This window comes from Maylandia zebra, linkage group LG1 (genome assembly GCF_041146795.1).
Source record: "Maylandia zebra isolate NMK-2024a linkage group LG1, Mzebra_GT3a, whole genome shotgun sequence".
NCBI lineage: Eukaryota > Metazoa > Chordata > Actinopteri > Cichliformes > Cichlidae > Maylandia > Maylandia zebra.
Genome location: NC_135167.1, coordinates 20791402 through 20808544, shown reverse-complemented (window position 1 = coordinate 20808544; position 17143 = coordinate 20791402). Strand labels below are relative to the sequence as shown.

At 40.5% G+C, this 17143-nt stretch overlaps 1 protein-coding gene across 2 annotated transcripts in view; it reads right to left on the bottom strand.

Moving 5' to 3' along the window:
• Positions 1-17143, bottom strand: part of dennd2b (DENN domain containing 2B) — a 57423-nt gene that overhangs the window by 1436 nt on the left and 38844 nt on the right. For both annotated transcript variants that reach the window (XM_014412439.3, XM_004543174.5), the window contains exons 12-17: positions 14959-15036; positions 13842-13982; positions 13572-13720; positions 2813-2990; positions 1966-2007; positions 1000-1111 (exon numbers count right to left, since the gene is read on the bottom strand). In XM_014412439.3, the coding sequence (XP_014267925.3) occupies positions 1000-1111; positions 1966-2007; positions 2813-2990; positions 13572-13720; positions 13842-13982; positions 14959-15036 (700 nt within the window). The remainder of the gene's footprint in view (positions 1-999; positions 1112-1965; positions 2008-2812; positions 2991-13571; positions 13721-13841; positions 13983-14958; positions 15037-17143) is intronic.

Sequence of the window (17143 nt, the reverse complement as noted above, 5' to 3'; positions counted from 1 at the left end):
AAATAGGCCCACAGCTTTTGTTAAACCTTGAAGTTCAAGAATTTTGCTGTGCTTGCAAAGTAAAGTTGTCGAATAAAGACCAAACCTCAGTCATGTTAACGACAAAATTGAGACATAACAATAATGATGTGACAGCTTTGTGCTTATCCTATGTCAGAAGATGTCAAGTGAAGCACAATGAAACTGCAGGAAAAACCTGAAATCCTGCCCATCAGAGCACCCAGAGCTACAACTGTCATTCAAGGCTAGTTTACCACAGGTCAATATTTTTTACTTATTTCTTTTCTTGATTACTCGTGTTGTTATTGTTTTTTATTACTTTCCACTAATATTAGCACAAGAAAGCTAATTGTTGTAGTTGTAGTTTCATTTTCCCCTTCACCTACAGTCCAATGAGGCTATACTGTGGGTTGCACAAGTGTATTGGCTTTCTGGACTAGTGAGAACTGGTTATGAGTGGCACTTGGCACATGTAACATAACCACACAGAGTGTTAGCTGTTGGTCTTGGAGGGGAATTTGGAAAGCAGAGATAAGACTGTCTGAAGTAGCCTTAAAAAAACACAAATGATTTGGCCTTATTATGTCAAAATTCTCTTTGTTTCTGTGCCGTAAAGCATGTTGTGACAGCCCATTACAGGTAAGCCATTCATGATTCCTTGATAAAAGCCTCATTTCCACACCAGGAGTCAAAACCTGGCCTCCTGGGTGAAAACCGGGAATCCTGACTGCGAGGGCACATGGGAGCTACACATAGAGACATTGACACATTAGAAACAACTGCACTTATGCTCCAGTCAGCTTGAAATGTACACTACTACCACCAGAAACAGCATTAGCTCATCTCAAAGATGAGCCTTTCATGACTCACTGTCAGCAGAACAGAAGACGTCATTTCCCAGCCAGTTTCACAGACTTGTAGACCGCGCTCCCTGTCGCCCTAATTAACAAGAAGAACATCTGCCGCGTTAAACCGAGAGATGTTCAGTCGCTTATTCACCTTCGTCTGACTCGCTGTCAGAGTCCTGAGTGATGATGTCATTCCTCTGCTCCAGCGCTTGCTCGAGAGCTGCTTGAAGTTTCCGCGGCAACAGCGATGCCTCGTCATCCATCTACAGACAGTTGAAAGTGCTGCAGTTACTACAGATGAACAACAGTGGCGTGGAGACGATGCTCTGCAACCTTTTACGAGCATGACTGTCTAATTTTTGGAATAAGAAATGTTTCGATCTTCCTACTCGACCTGATACAGTCAGGGTTTTTTTTGGTTTGTTTGTTTTTGTCCCTTACTCATGATAGCTCTTATCTGCTAACTTGAGTTAGTTACTGCTGTGTACGCACATTATTGAGACATTTTGCTGTGACAGATGTTTCACCACAATTACATGTTGCCACAGAAAACCAGGATACCCAGGAATGATCTCTGCGGTTCCTCTTAGTTTTTTTCTCTATTTCTTTACTGTTGTCCTGCTTTCTGCATTCCTCTCTGTCTTCCTGTTTGCCTAGGAAGGTATGTTCTATGTCTCTCTTTCCGTCACTTCCTGTGTTATTTTGTTGCTTTTTTTCTTCCTAATGTGGCTATATTTTTACTTCCTGCCTTTGTTCTTTTCACACCCTCATTGTTGTCAGATGTAGTTCACCTATGCATTATTGGCTTTTTTCTTGGGACAGATCACCTCTGTGTGCTTCATTACTTCATCTAGTCATTACATTCCTATCCTGAGTTTTGAACTTTTATTATAATTATTACATTTTTCTGAGTTAAGTCACAATTAAAGCTGCTTTTACTTATTAATATATTGTTCCAGAAATAAGAAATGCCAATTAATGTTTTTGAGCAAACGACTGAACAACATGTAGGGTGTTAAAGGAAATTTGCCATTATCTTTACATTACCACTTGGGGCACAGTGGTCACTGCTCATGCTAATGCTAATGGTTTTCTTTTTAAATGCCATTAGACCAACCTGTCTAATGAAGCGGTCAGTTCCCAGGTCGACCATTAAAGCCTAAAAAAGAGAAAAGGAGGATATCATTATTTGATTAGCACACATGAGAACTCTTTGATGAATTATTTAACTTTAAAGTCCACTGTACATAAAATGGTCAAAGCTACATGCTACAGCACAATGTTAGATGTAAACGTACTTTGGACAAATGTCGCAATGAATGAATCACAAACTGGAAGAGTGACAGAAACAGGTTTCTGGTATCGCGAACAACTCGTTATTGGGTCAGTCTTAACTCTGATTAACATGGTCGCTTCTCAGTTTGATACATTAATGTGGCCCACGCTGGGGAAAAACTGGGTGTAGTAACACTTTTGTAACAAACTAATGGCCATTTCATTTCACGCGGCTTCTACTGCCAAAATATTTATTTTATACGAAAGAAAGAATCAGATGGAGAGCACAGATGCCATCCGTCCATCCACATTGAGCCATGTGTGATACAGACCAGTGTAGTAAAGTCTTGCCACACTTCACTTCACCAAGATTCTGTTTTGTAGAAAGACTTGGTCTAAAACCTGTAACCATTATTTTTACTGATCAACTAATTTACCCCGGCTGGGTAAATTCATCATTTGGACGTCACCTGGCTCGTTCCCTAGTATAATAAAAACGGAGACAGAAAGAGAAACAGCCACAGTTGCCAGGTCATAATGGAATTACTGTGAATCTGTACTGTTTTAACATGTCATCCAAACATGTCATTCAAATCCCTTACATTCAGGACTCTACGCAGCAACATTTACACATCGCTGACATCAACATGAAAATTGAAAAATTCATGGTCTAAATACAATGTACTCACCTCTTCTACAGGCAGCTCTTTGAGTTTAGGCATCGAGCTGGAGAGCAGCCCCACCAGGAACGGAGTGGGACAGCAGACGATATCCAGCATGGACCCTGGCAGCACCGGGATAAAGGTGTGTTGCCAGGAGAAGGGGTAGAGGAGCGCCACCACAGCATGCATGCAGCTGGACAGGGTGCTGATGATGGGAGACAAAGAGGAAGGCAAACACATCAATCATGTTTAACCAGATTAATTCAGACAAGCTTGAAACAGGGAGTATAAAACGCTGAAAGGGTTGTGCAGTCAAGCATTTACTCAAAAAGCATCACCTGCTGTGGTCATGCTAAGTTGAACGTTATATTCTTCTTTAAAATGCAATGTTTGGAAAATCATTACTACTAAATCACTAACTGGGGCCACATTCCAAACTATTGGAGCACAGCCGATGTATTTCCATCACTACACTCCAATTCTCCAAGTTAAATGACTATTTGATCCTCTTTTCCCTGAAACTGTTGCCTTTAAATGAGCCATAACAGTACAGCTAAGTATTCGGACTCTTTGTTCTTCCTGCAGCTCTTCTAAGGTGCAGCCAGATCCAACAGACTGTTCTTGAGCTTCCACAAATACACTTGTTTTTCTTTTCTTTCCCCCCAAAGTTTTTACGTTATCAGAGCTTATTATCACAGCTTCTGGAAAAATTAATGCCTTAATTTATTGCACTTCCACTTCTCGCGCCAACAGTTAACACCATTTACTATAGACCACAACGAGGAACCGTAACCCCACAAACTGCATTATTTTGAGATTGCCCCACTCTGTCTGCAGGGGTGGCGTGACTCTGACATGTTGCTATGGTTAAGCTGGGGTCTTGTTGACGCAATAACAAAACGCAGCAGCTCGGTTTAACTTCGACAGCTGTGGTATAACATGAAGCTCACAAATAGCAGCACGTCTTTCTCACGATCCGTCGCTTGTTGACAGTGGCTGACCCCGCCCCCCCTCCAGACTCCCCTCAGTCTTCTACATACTGTCCAGTCCATGTACACAAAGAGAGTGAAAATAAACTGTGGGTCCAATCTCTCTCTCTCTCTCTCTCTCTCACACACACACACACACACACACACACACACACACACACACACACACACACAAACCACTAAATCAGTATAGCTCAAGACCGAGACCAGTGATCAAACATGGTATATGACGCACGTTATCTGAGATATATACATTTCATCAACAGCAGTACAGCAAACAAAAGTTCCTCCCTTTTATGTGACCTATGTCTGTTTCAGCGCAGAGAAACTTTACTGAGCAACATACAGAGAAAACTGACAAACTCCCACAGCTTTTTTTTCCACAATATCCATTCCAGCTACATGTCTGCCAGAGATTTTTTTTCTGAACTTCCCATGAGTCAAATTGACAAGATTAAAATGTTTTCTAGACAGGGTAAAATAAAATTACATCAGAGAAACCCAAAGGCTACAATAACCACAGCATTCAACCTTTCTTTTTTTTTTTTTTTACATTTCACTCACAACATGAAGCACTTGCAGCTTTGCTTTGGCCAGTCTGATTTCCATTTGCCTGAGGTGGGCTTGATAATTCCTAACAGATCCCGTCTCCTGGGTTTGACGAGTTCCAACAGGGAGTGATGGGGCACAGATCTCCGAAAACCTTCGCCACAGGCTACACACAGCCCTGCACACCACTGATACCAAAAAGGATCAATTACACTCATTCCCCGACCGCATACTCCTGGGAGAAAATGAACTTGCAACGAAAACACTCCGCACTACCAGAGGTTGCCACTCAACTCTGGAGAACGAGTGGGACATTCCCGTTTGATCTAGACCAAAGCTTCAGGCATACGCAGGTCATAAAATAAGAAGAAAAAATGCTTTTTGGCCTCCATATACATTGATTGGTAAAGAATAGTAGAATGTAAAAAATAAAACAGTTTGAGTTAAACAGTAAAGCCATATTTTTTCCTTGGTACAGTGTAGATAAGTACAGAAGCTGGATTTTAGCCACTCAAAATTGGTGGTACCAGATAAGATTATAGGCCTTTATATGGCTTTTTTAGCTATGACATCAACATTGCCACAAAGTCGGTCAGTGCCACTTTATTCTAAATATGAAATTCCACTGAATTCAATTTCATTTATGTAGCACCAAATCACAGAAAGTCATGTCAAGGTAACACCTTTCAGTAATAGAGAGAAAACAAACAACCCTCTTTGAGCAACCACTTGTTAATAGTGGGAAGGAAAAACCCCCTTATAACAGGAAAAAACCTCAGCCATCTGCTGTGACCGGTTGGGGTTGAGGGGAGGAAGATCAGGAAGAGGAGGAAATCTTTTCAAAACCACTGAATGAATTAAAATTCTTTGGTTTGTGACCATCAGAAGTATAAAACTAGCAGTACTTCTGTCTCAGATGTACTTTCTGTACTTTCTAGTGCTAATTAGGAAATTTAACCCTACAAATCAAAATGAAGTAACTGACAAATAATCCAAGTCGGAGGTGGAAAAAACTGCAGTTCTTGGAGTGTCCACTTGAGACAAGTCGTCACAGACGCTTGTGGTAAAATTTCCAACTAAACTGCATTCTTAAGCAATTTTACAGCTTTGTACAAAAATATTTTTGGTCTCTGTGGATAGTTTCCCCCTTCATAACAACTGTACTGCATTTGGACTTTGTTAAAGTTAACAGTCCAGCCTATTTGAATCATACTCTGACGATATAGCTCTAGCACTCCTGCTAGGCTTCGCTCACAAATTTGAGTCACTGAACTGGACTTCTTGTCCGTGTTTGTGTTGCAGGTGCCTTTTGGACCATTTTGAATTAAATATCATGACTAATACTACTATGTGTTCATTCCAGATCATTCAAGAAGTTTAGTGCTTCAGTTTTGAGGAGTAAAATTGTAGTATTTTATTTATCTGTTAACGCTAACTAGTAAGTACCCGTGTCTTAGCATTGCATCTCTAAAGTTTATAGATGTAGCTTTCTAAGGCCTCGGACAGTGAGTGACTGCTAGAGGCTGCTGGCTGAGTCTAGGTGAAACTGGTTACAAAGAGCATGGTGTGCCAAAAACCTCCTTGTGGTAGATTTGGTTGCAAACAATTTGCCTTGACCACCCTCAGGACACTAACCGTTTCTGTTTTGCGTAACACTATTCAGTTTAACTCTTGCTTGAAAATAGTTTCCAAGTGTTTGCGGACAATTTGGCATCTACCATGCAAACTGCAATAAGGGCAGTCTGCTAGTGACCGAGGTAACTGCAAGGAGGTTTTTCACTAAAGTACCATGGCCCTCTCTGCGATTCCCAGAAACCTTCAGAAACCACTCACCAACCAGTGACAGAATACACACTTCACTGGTTGCTAGGCAAACCGACCACTCTGTAGGCCTGTGTAAAAGGGGGTCTATTTTACCGTGACACACTTGTTTTTTCTGTCGTGACTGATCGTTACCATATGGTGGTTACCCAGTCTCTAGGCCTGTGTGACTGAGGCCTAACCATGCTTGCTAGCTTGCTTTGCTGATAACTTCCACCCTTTATTAAAGTCCAAAAGCACGTGGGTGACATCACAGTAGGCATGTCCAGCTTTTATATGCAGCCTATGTACAAAGTAAGAAGGCATAGGTTAGCATTTAGCATTATTGAGAACATGTTAGAAATTACATGAGTTACCCTAACGTAGATACAAGAGCACAAAAAAAATCGGTTTTTGCCATTCAATGACACCCAAAGCAACAAAGTGTGTGTCAATAAACTTGCTGACGTAAACATATGTAAATATACATGAATTTCCATAGTTTAATAGACTACGTGCACGTTAGCACATGCTACTTCCGGTGCGGAAACCCCTGTGGGGAGCTTTGTTTCCGGTGTCCTATTCGCACCCTGTTTACTGTCCAAAACAAGTTAAGCAAGTGAATGAATCAAGCGGCGATTTACATTTCTATAGATGTCTTGGGCATTTACCCAATATATCTGTAAATGATGTTCATCGACTTGTCGATATTTTTTCCCCCGCGCCTCAGAGCAAAAGAGAAAAGGGATTCAAATGTTATATTTCTCAGTATCTGTAAATACCGGTCCCTCGTTTATCGCGGGTGTTATGTTCTAAAAATAACCAGCGATAGGTGAAATCAAGTAGCCAATTTTATTTTTTGACGGTGCAAAACGTTTCGTGGACATCGTGGACATACAGTACTGCTGTAATTTTGAAGGTAAGTCACAACATACCCTTCGTAAATACTAATGTATAGAAACCGTTACCAGCAATCGTTCAGCAATTTTTCATTTTTTGCTTTTTTTCACGGTTTGTTAACATGCTGTGTAGGTGTGTACTTCACTACCTGATATCAACATAATGGGAAACATCTGGCTTGACTATTCTTCACCTGTAGTTTGAATGCTGAACATTTGCCTGTTTAAATCATAAGAACTGTCACTATACAGAGATGTGCTTCTGAATGTGGACGATGTGTCTTCTGATTCTGTAATGCAGTTCTGCTTGTGTTGAGTGATGTAAACAATTGATCGATCTAAACTCTTTAAACGTCAAAATTGATCATTAGATTTTTTATGACACAACAGTGGTGAGTGTTTCCACCTTCTGCTCTTTGTAACTTAACGCGATCTTTCCGTTTTCGAGTTTTGGACATGATTTTGGAGTATGTCTTCGCAGTAGCGATTGACCGCAAAGTAAAGCTACTTGCTGATTGTTTTTAAATGTACTCTTAATTTGATCTGTTATTGTATATTTTACACATGTTTGTATGGGATATTGTATTTGTTTTAAATGTTATATACCTATGTGGTATGTGACTTTTGTTGCTATGATGCCAGGTCTCTCTTGGAAATGAGATTTTTAATCTCAATGAGATTTTTTACCTGGATAAATAAAGGATTAATAAAAAATACCGGAAATGTATAACCCCACATCCGGTCTCAAACCAGGAAGTTAGCATTTTCTTGTGCACAGGGTCTATACCTTTTTACTAATAAAAACTACACCACAGAAATTAATTTGACTCATTTAATTTGATGGAATACATCTATGTTTCAATTTATGATGCCACTCTCAAGAAAAGAAGAGAAAAAAAAGATCCCGAGAGTTCAACAGAGATAAAGTCTGTTCAGAGCTGTTGTGTGTTGAGGTTTGGGAGCTAATCCTCACATATTAGCTCTCATGGGTCTGCTGGGCCTGGTTTAATGTGTGTGACGATGAATTGGCAGATACTCCAGGAAACATGGGATCGGGAGGCTTAGTATGTGAAGCCCAGAAGAAGAGTAGGATAAACTTCAGTATTCAAGAAAAAGAGAGGCAAGGCTGTATCATCACATGCTTTGCAGCTCTGTGTTGTATCAACCAGTCTTAGGACGGTTTGGCAAGATGAATTCCACAGACAGGTCTGTAGAAGACCAAACCACAGCTGTCACTTGCCAGCTGATCCACAAAACCACTCCTCAGTGTTAGGCCTCCTTCAAAGCCCCTAATAACACCTAGAAGTCACACGAAGTCGCAACAGAGTACATGCAGAACTGTATAGCAAGGGAAAGCTCCCAGTGGTGTATTTTTATCCTTTTAGCAGAATGTTCTCTGCTTGCTCCTTTAGCCCCACAAATGGTTTTCCCTCACTTCCTGTGCACAAGGGTCTCCAGCCACAGTCTCAGTCAAACAGCACAAACTATTTTACACTGAGAAATGGCCCCCTGATGGAAAACTCCATACATGTTCTTATTAAAACCACAATAACATCCGAGTTTAATCAAGGCTGTCTGGAGAGCAAATGTAAGTGTGCAGGTGTCTTCCGTTACATATGCTCACTGATGTAAAAATCAGCTGGTCAGACTCATGTAATAGCCACATCTTTCTCCACTGAAACATTTCACATATTTACAGTGCGTTGATGAGTTGAATACCACATGGGAAAGCGTATGAGTTGCTAAAAGTGGTTTTGGCTTTGTACCAGCTCTGCAGAACATGCCAGAGAAAGCGTCTGAGAGCAACCGTGGACTAAATGAAACAAGCACGCTGCAGTACCTGCTGATTTGAAAATGCCTACAGCAACAGCAATAATTCTACCTGTCTGAGCGCTACAGTCACCACATTGATCATAATATTGCAGATCTGCAGCTGCAAAACATGTTGGCAAGCTCCACGGCTGCAGTTCACTTTCAGGCAATTTAGTGCAAAACCAAAAACACGACACCTCATACGTGATTTTTTAATATTTTTTTCAATCGTGTAGTTTCACTGTAAGAGGACACAGGAACGGCTCTATGCAGAAACACAAACAGCCTGCTGCACCACAGAAAAGTGAGCTTGATTAATTCACCATGGCTGTGAGAAAGGCTTTCAGCTATTGTTTTGTTTCCCTTCACAGTTCCCTCCTCTTTTCACTGTTTTCTCTAAAAGCCAGACTTCTCATATTTCATTAAATTCTTTTTTCTTCTTCGCTGCCTGCTCAATTACTCTTACGCAGCTCTTTCAGACATACACTGATAAGTGTATAAAGTGACAAATCAAATTAAAATGATACAAGTACGATTTGGAATTTGCCCTCATGTTTATTATCAGTGCATGGAGAGAAATTTGTGCCTGGTGTATCTAAAAACTGGCCATTAAAAAATTGCAGGTTTAATGTAATTTTTTCATTTGCACAAAAATGCATTGTTAGTTATTTTAATTAAATATATTTATGCGCAGCTGCACAGAATCATATTACCATATTATTAATATCTGTAATCTAATATACAGCAGGAGTATTTCTCTGCTTATGTTTAACAATAAATCCAGACATTTAATTTGGTAACCGTTCTCAGCTCTACCCTGAGGGCTGACAGTGACTGTTTACATAAGCCTGCAGGACTGACAAAATTCATTCAACATCTGCAGGTCACTTGAGTAAAGCAATTACAGAGCAGCACAGCTAATGCTGAGTGTCTGTGATTAGACATCCAACTAGTTTTTACAGGCATCAGAGGGTGAATGACTTTGTCTTTTCAGACTTTTGTGTAGAAGGAGCAAAATTTCTGGAAATAGCAGCAAAGCTCTCGGTTCATTTTTACAAGACTTGATTGAACGCAGCTATTGCCTAAAATAGCTTTTCCTCTCGGTTCCTTCGTGTCTTGGGTATACATTTGAGGGGAAAGAAACATATATCACGGTCTGCTATGGATTATGTGCCAGAGACGGAGAGGGTGTAGCTCTTTTATCACATGAGTCATTAAAGCTGCACAGAGATCATGTTTTAAAATTAAATAAAAAGACTGGAGCACTGCATATACACATGCATAAAACCATAGACATTAAACATGGACTGGTTTGAGCAGATCAAACATTAAGAGGAATCTGTCGAGAACGCTGCCTTATTAAACGTTGTGTATGTTATTTTTGTTTTGTGTAAGTTTTATGTCTCCTTTCTTTACATTTTAAATGACCTTCTGCTTCTCAGTTATTTAAATTTGGGAATAAATCTGAAGTGGGTATTATACTTCAGTTTATATTTCGGAGCTTTTAATAATTAGGTACAGTGTCATAAAAGTTTTTGCCCCCTTTCTGATTTCTTAGTTTTTTGCATTCTTGTTTGAGTTAAATTTCACTTGCCTTATCCAGGCTTGATAACTGAGAGATCCTTTAGGCAGCTAAAAGATCTCAAAAAGCAATAAATCAGACAAAAGGGATTTCCAACGAATCACAGTGAGAGCCATTATCCACAAATGGAGAAAACTTGGAACAGAGATGAACCTTCCCAGGAGTGGCTGTCCTACTGAAGTTAGTCCAAGAACGCATTGACGAGTCATCCTGGAGGTCACAAAAGAACCAGAGGAACATCTAAAGAACTGCAGGCCTCACTTGCTTCAGTTAAGGTCAGAGTTCATGATTCAACAATAAGAAAGAGACTGGACAAAAATGGCATCTATGAGAGAGTTCCCAGGTGAAAACCACTGCTGACCGAAAAGAACACAAAGACTTGTCTCAAAAAAAATCCTCTGGATCATCCTCGATGATCTTGAGTTGCATTACATCTGCTGTAAAACCAACAGCACTTGATAAAAAGATGATCATACCAACAGTCAAACATGGTGGTGGTAGTTTGATGGAGTCGCTTTCCTGCTTCAGGACCTGGACGACTTTCCATTATTAATGGAACCATGAATTCTGCGCTCTACCAGAAAATCCTGAAGCAGAATGTCCGGCCATCAGTTTGTATTTTGAAGATCAAGCACACTCAGTTTATGCAGAACAATAATCTAAAACACACCAGCAAGTTTACCTCTGAAAGGGTCCAAAAAAACTCAAAACAAAACCAACAAAGGTTTTGGAGTGGTCACTCCAAAACCCGGAATTTATTAGGATTTACATGCTTCGGTATGACCTTAAACAAGCCGTTCATGCTCAAAATCCCTCCAATGTGGCTGAATTACAACAATTGTGCAAAAAAAGAGTGGGCCAAAATTTCTCCACAGCAGTGTGTAAAACTCATTGCCAGTTATTGCAATTGCTTGACTGCAGTTCTTGCTGCCAAAGGTGGCGCAACCAGTTAGTAGGGTAATTACGTTTACATATAGGGCCAGGTAGTTTTGGATAGCTTTTTTCCATTAATAAATTCAATCATCATTTAAAAACTGCATTTTGTATTTATCTGGTTATTGCTGACTGATATTAAACTTTGTCTAATGAACTGAAACATGTAAGTGTGAGAAACGTGCAAAAAGAAAAACAAGAAGAAATCTGGAAATTTAACCTTTAGATGGTGGTAAATAAAAAGACACCTGGTCACCAAAGTTCAAATAACCCTGAGGGGACAAGAGCAGCTTCACAAAAGTTCATGACAATCCATCTAAGAGTTGTCAAAAATTATAAATGTAAACTTGATGTTTGGAAATGTCTGAGGATCACCAGAAGGTATAAGACTCTATTCTCTGGAAACCATCAGTATGCTTTGTTTATCACTTGAGCTAGATATTACAAAGATCTATCAACATTGACTGCTATTTGCTAACATATCATAATAATACTCTATCTCGAGTCACTTTGTGATTCCCACCCTATGACTCCTCGATGCTATCAGCTCCGCTAATGAGCAGCTCAGACAAATTTTCTCCGGGGACGCAGAGCGCGAGGTCACTTGTACGTAGGGAGTGAACGTGACATCGTAAGTCAAATGGTGACAGTTGAGCCACAGATCACAGAGGGCAGAGTTGCACACACAGGAAGTGCATTCCTTCCCCTCGCAGTCACTGCCCCCACTGATGTTTGTTTAAACTGGGCTCTGATACATGAAGAGATTACTTCTCCACTCAAATCTCCTCCCACTCCACCCTTGACTCCAATGCTCTTAAAGTACCCCTCTCTTTTGTGTAAGAAGAGGACACTGAGTCCTTGGAGACTTCACATTTTACCTCTCCTTTGAAAGCGACCCGTTACACCTCTGATATCAAAACTCCACTCCTGCTTGACTTTTTCTTATACTTACCAAACATCAGACATCAGAGTGAAACTGTTACACGTGCATCTGTCAGGCTTCAGTTGGCAAATCCACAGCATAACCCTGCTATTACACGTCTCTGTGTTTAGAAGAGGGATTCCAATAGGCCGCATGAGACTAAGGCAGCCCTGAAATTTTCTAGATACAACAGATTGGACACTAAACGGCACTTATCCTGCAAGTTCCTCTTCAGAGTGAGTGTGATGTGTCATCGCACAGATTGGAACAAATTGAGAATTTAATTTAATATAGATTCACAGCTTACTGAGTGGTCACGCGGCTGATGTAAGTGATCTCTTGTTGTGCGCTGCACTCAGGAACGCAAGCTTCTTTCCAACTATCCTTAAACTACTTTTTGATTTGAGATGGCAAGGAGGCAAGGAAAACCAAACCAGTCTGTCAGGGCCTCTTAGGCCAAACTTTTTTCCTTTCGGCTGCTCCCCTTTATGAGTCGCCACAGTGGATGATTTGTCCCTAGCATCCCTCTCTGTCACACCAACCATCTGCATGTCCTCCTTCATTACATCCATGAACCTCCTCTGTATTGTTCCTCTTTCCCTTCTGGCTGGCAGCTCCATCCTTTTTCCAATATATCCACTATCCCTCCATGCACATGTCCATCTTGAGCCACTTTAATAAATCTAACACAACTGGGAAAATAAGTATAAAAAAAAGATTTGAAACTAGACCATAAACTCAGGAACACTTTTTGCTGAGGTCACGAAGCACAGGAGCTGACTTGTCTTTTCCCACAGATTTCAATGTACCCAGACGGCTGTTTGTTTAAGGCACTCTTTCTTTTATATACAGCCTTTTGTAAAGGCACAGAGGGAAAATGCCTGTTATAGCCCACACTGAAAGAACACAAGTGTGTTCCCATTTCAGTTGCCAATATAATCACAGTATAAGTAAAACGTCTTTCAGCAGCTCCCTCATTTTTCATCAGAACTTTGTGTCTGGTCTCAAACCAGGGATCATGTTTGTGTGTGTGAGGCAAACGTGTTAACCGCTACACTAGAGAGATGCATCTATATAGAAAATGAAGGATGAAGTCTGAGTCTTGAGGCTGAAATCTGAAATTTTGGTGTTGTTTTTAAAAAATTTCCAGGAGAATTTGAAACAAATTCTACTGGGAAAGAAACAAAATGTCTGAAATTACCCATCCAATGAGATACTTTTTGTATATGCAAATATAAAGTATGCACATATGGTTGCACAGGTCAACTTTGCAGACCAATTCTTTAACTCGAACACTTACCTGAGTTTATCAGCCACGAAGATGACTCTCCGCTCCAGCAGCAGCGAGGCAAAGACGCGAATCACCTGCCGCACGCTGAGACACTTGAACAGACTTTCAAAGTCCACGTGCTCCAGTCGGGAATCGGTGGGCCGCCTCAACTCAATGACCTGAGTGATCACAGAAAGCGTGAGTCTGATTTACTGAGTGCACTTTGCCAAAGTGTACTGAGCTAACGGTCGTAAACAAAAAGCAGTTGTGTTTTGTTGTGCCTGTGCCTGTAGCTCTGACCTCATTTCCTGCACCGGGAAGGAAGGTTTTTACTTTGATAATCTTCCCTGGAGCGGGAAAGGGGGACTCCATCAGACTCCTCATGAAGGGATAGACCAGAGCTGCTGAGATGCCTCTCCGTCTCTCTACCTCATCCAGGATCTGAAAAGAGGATGTTGACAATTAATGGAAACATACTGTTGTGGCTTTAAGCGCTCATGGTTGTCTAGCTCTCATTTTCTGTTTTGAAAAATAGCAAAGGCATCTATTTCCATGCCTTTGTGTGAGGAAAATTCCACCCAGTGTGCCTGTCTGCCTGTTTTGGTCCAAGCTGCCTCCTGTCTGGAAAGTTGATTGGGGAATCGCTCATTTTGGAGGTCATATGATACCAACCCTGTTGCTCTCTCTTCACACACATACAGCTTCCTCTGAAAGCAAACACTGACCTCCTTCTTTATCATGATAACTTTTTTTTTAATAAATCTAATTTACATTTGAAACATCGCAGGCATTCTCTTGCTCTCTTTGGGCATCTGCTAAGGGTGCTTAAATATCACAGGATCCAAAACTAGTTAAAGTTTGGCTCTAGTAAGTAAACACCAGTACAAATTAAAGGCACACACCCATACTGATAGTGTGTGAATACTTCATCAATATGGGGAAGTTATTCTACTTTTACTCAGTTACTGCAGTCTCATTGGGCAACTATATATATATGCACCATATCCTTAAAACATTCAACAGTCTGGGTTGAAATAATAAAGGAATCAGATAAGGCTGAAAGAGTCACACAGAGTGACTGCTCTGTTCTGCGTTAGCACCAGTGAGAAAAAAGCAAGAGAAACAATTACTCTGAGAAATCAGAGGGTTACAAAAAAAGGAAAAGAAGCTGAAACAAGCCTTACTGACAAACAAGCGTTCGGCACAAGGTCTGCTGAAAGTCATTTCCTTCAGCTATGAGACAGGTTAACCACAGCTACAGCACCGCATGCAGAAATTTGGCTTTGTGTGTGTGTGTGTGTGTGTGTGTGTGTGTGTGTGTGTGTGTGTGTGTGTGTGTGTGTGTGTGTGTGTGTGTGTGTGTGTGTGTGTGTGTGCATTTACTGTGTGTGTGGCTAGAGGACAAGACTGAACTCACTGTAGAGAACAAGTCAAAACAGCCCAGCCTGCTGATGACACAGTACACCTCAGGAAGGCGAGGTCCTTTCCCAGTCGGCTGCAAGAGAAAAAAGAATAAACTCTTTACCAGAAGAGACCCATTCAGAGATATCCTTTAAAAAAATGATAACTATAAATGCACTTGAAGAAAGGGCTTAGCAAGGTAGCCCTATACCCAGTGCTGTCCAAAAGTCTGGAGTGACACCTCTTTTCTTTATATTTTACTTCCAAGGAAACACATTTTTTAAAGTGGTCTTGAGCAATAGTTCTTGAGGGTTTCTTGGCTGTTTTGAGCCCAGTCCTGATGATCTTCACAGGAATATTTGTTTTTGCTTGTTAAGACACTTAACACTGACCTATGAATCATTCACGCATAAACAAGGAACCTAAACTCAAGGGATGCACCAGTGTTGTGTCCTCACATCATAGAAAACAAAGAATCAACTTTAGACATTTTGTTACTTGCAGCCTGTCACAAAAACACAAAAACATTTGTTCACGCCAAAAATAACTAAATTTAAAAAGCAGCCGTGGCTCTGTCATGGTTTTGGGCTGCACTTCAGCCAGCGGTGTTGCTGGAATTAATTACAAAAGGACAGAAAAGTACCATCAGATTTTGATCTGTCAAGCAATGATCCTAAACACGCTGCATACCTGGATAGAAAAACACACGACTTAACATAATCAGTCACGATTGGCCTCCCCTGAGTAAGAACCTCTACGTTATTGAAGAGTAATCCAACAAGGGGCGATTCAAGACTTCCAAACACTACTGTATATAATTACAAATACATAAAGGGACCATAAAACTACACGGATGATAACGTGAAGATAAGTTGCTTAAATGTTGTATGTGAAGTCTTTGACTCAATCTGTCATCTGAGGTGAAAGTCTTTCATGCGGATAAACATAGGTGGTTTATCTGCTCTGTCTGATCCTATCTGCTGTCCTCTGTGCGCTCAAATAGAAACACCGGGGGCACAGACACTTAAAAACACGGACACAAATGAACACAGGCCACACAGACGAATCCACTTGTCCATATTAGGAATACAATTTTCTCCTCTAGTTTCTCCTCTGCCTTTCCAAATGGATGATTAAATCAACTATGTGGAGCTTGATTCAAGTCCTCAGGAATGCTCGCCTGCTGCCAACTGCTGGACAGACAGCGGGGAGGAAACAAAATTACTGGAGGAGAGCAGCTCACCTCTCTTCCCCATCTCCCTATCTGTCTCTGTCAACCGTCATTAAAACCTGCTTCCATCAAAAACAATCTCAGATCAACAAAGCGGATCATGCATAAGAAAACACTTTGCTGATCTAAAATTTACCAAGAAATCTAAACAGCACACACGCTCCTGGTAAGCGTCTGAGACCGTGCATGCTGCGTGCACGCTTTTTTTCCCTTTCGTTTTTAAAGGCAAACAAAAATCGCCAGCACATTAGCAGAATCCCACACAGTCATGCTCTCCACCCGCAAGCTAAATGGGAGGCTCAACGAAACACTTCAAAGCATTCGCCAGCCTAATTACGGAGAGGAAATGCTCCAGAATGACAATGTTTGGATTTTTCATGGTTTCTTTTTGTCTTGCCTCGCTCGAGAAACCGTTGTTAAATTCAATGAGTCAGTCCTAGACTCATTGAATTGAATAGACCCATTTCTGTAATATACTTACATATCTATACTATTGCTAATATATATTGTAATATATCTATATCACTAAAGCACTTCTGGATGGATGCAAACTGCATTTCGTTGCTCTGTTCCTGTGCATGTGCAATGACAATAAAGTTGAATTCTATTCTATTCTATTCTAACTGGGTTTTTATCTTCAATTATTATATTTTACAACATTTTCATGGGCTTTTTATGACTGCGTTCTATCTTTTAAGGCAATATTTCTTCCCAAGTGTATTCAATTTAAAATGCAACAGAGCTACACATTTCATTAAACATATACTTATTCAATTACTGTATTTTGTAGCCACTGAAATCTCACCTGTGTAGTTTGGGTGTTTGTTGCTCTGCTAACACTATTTAAAGTATTTACTGGGCACACACACATGCTGCTCAGCTGCTGTAACAGTAAGTGCGATAATCTTTGTCCGCATCTATTTTTTCAAGCGTTTCACACCCTGTTTAGTTTTTCATGTTTTATTTTTGA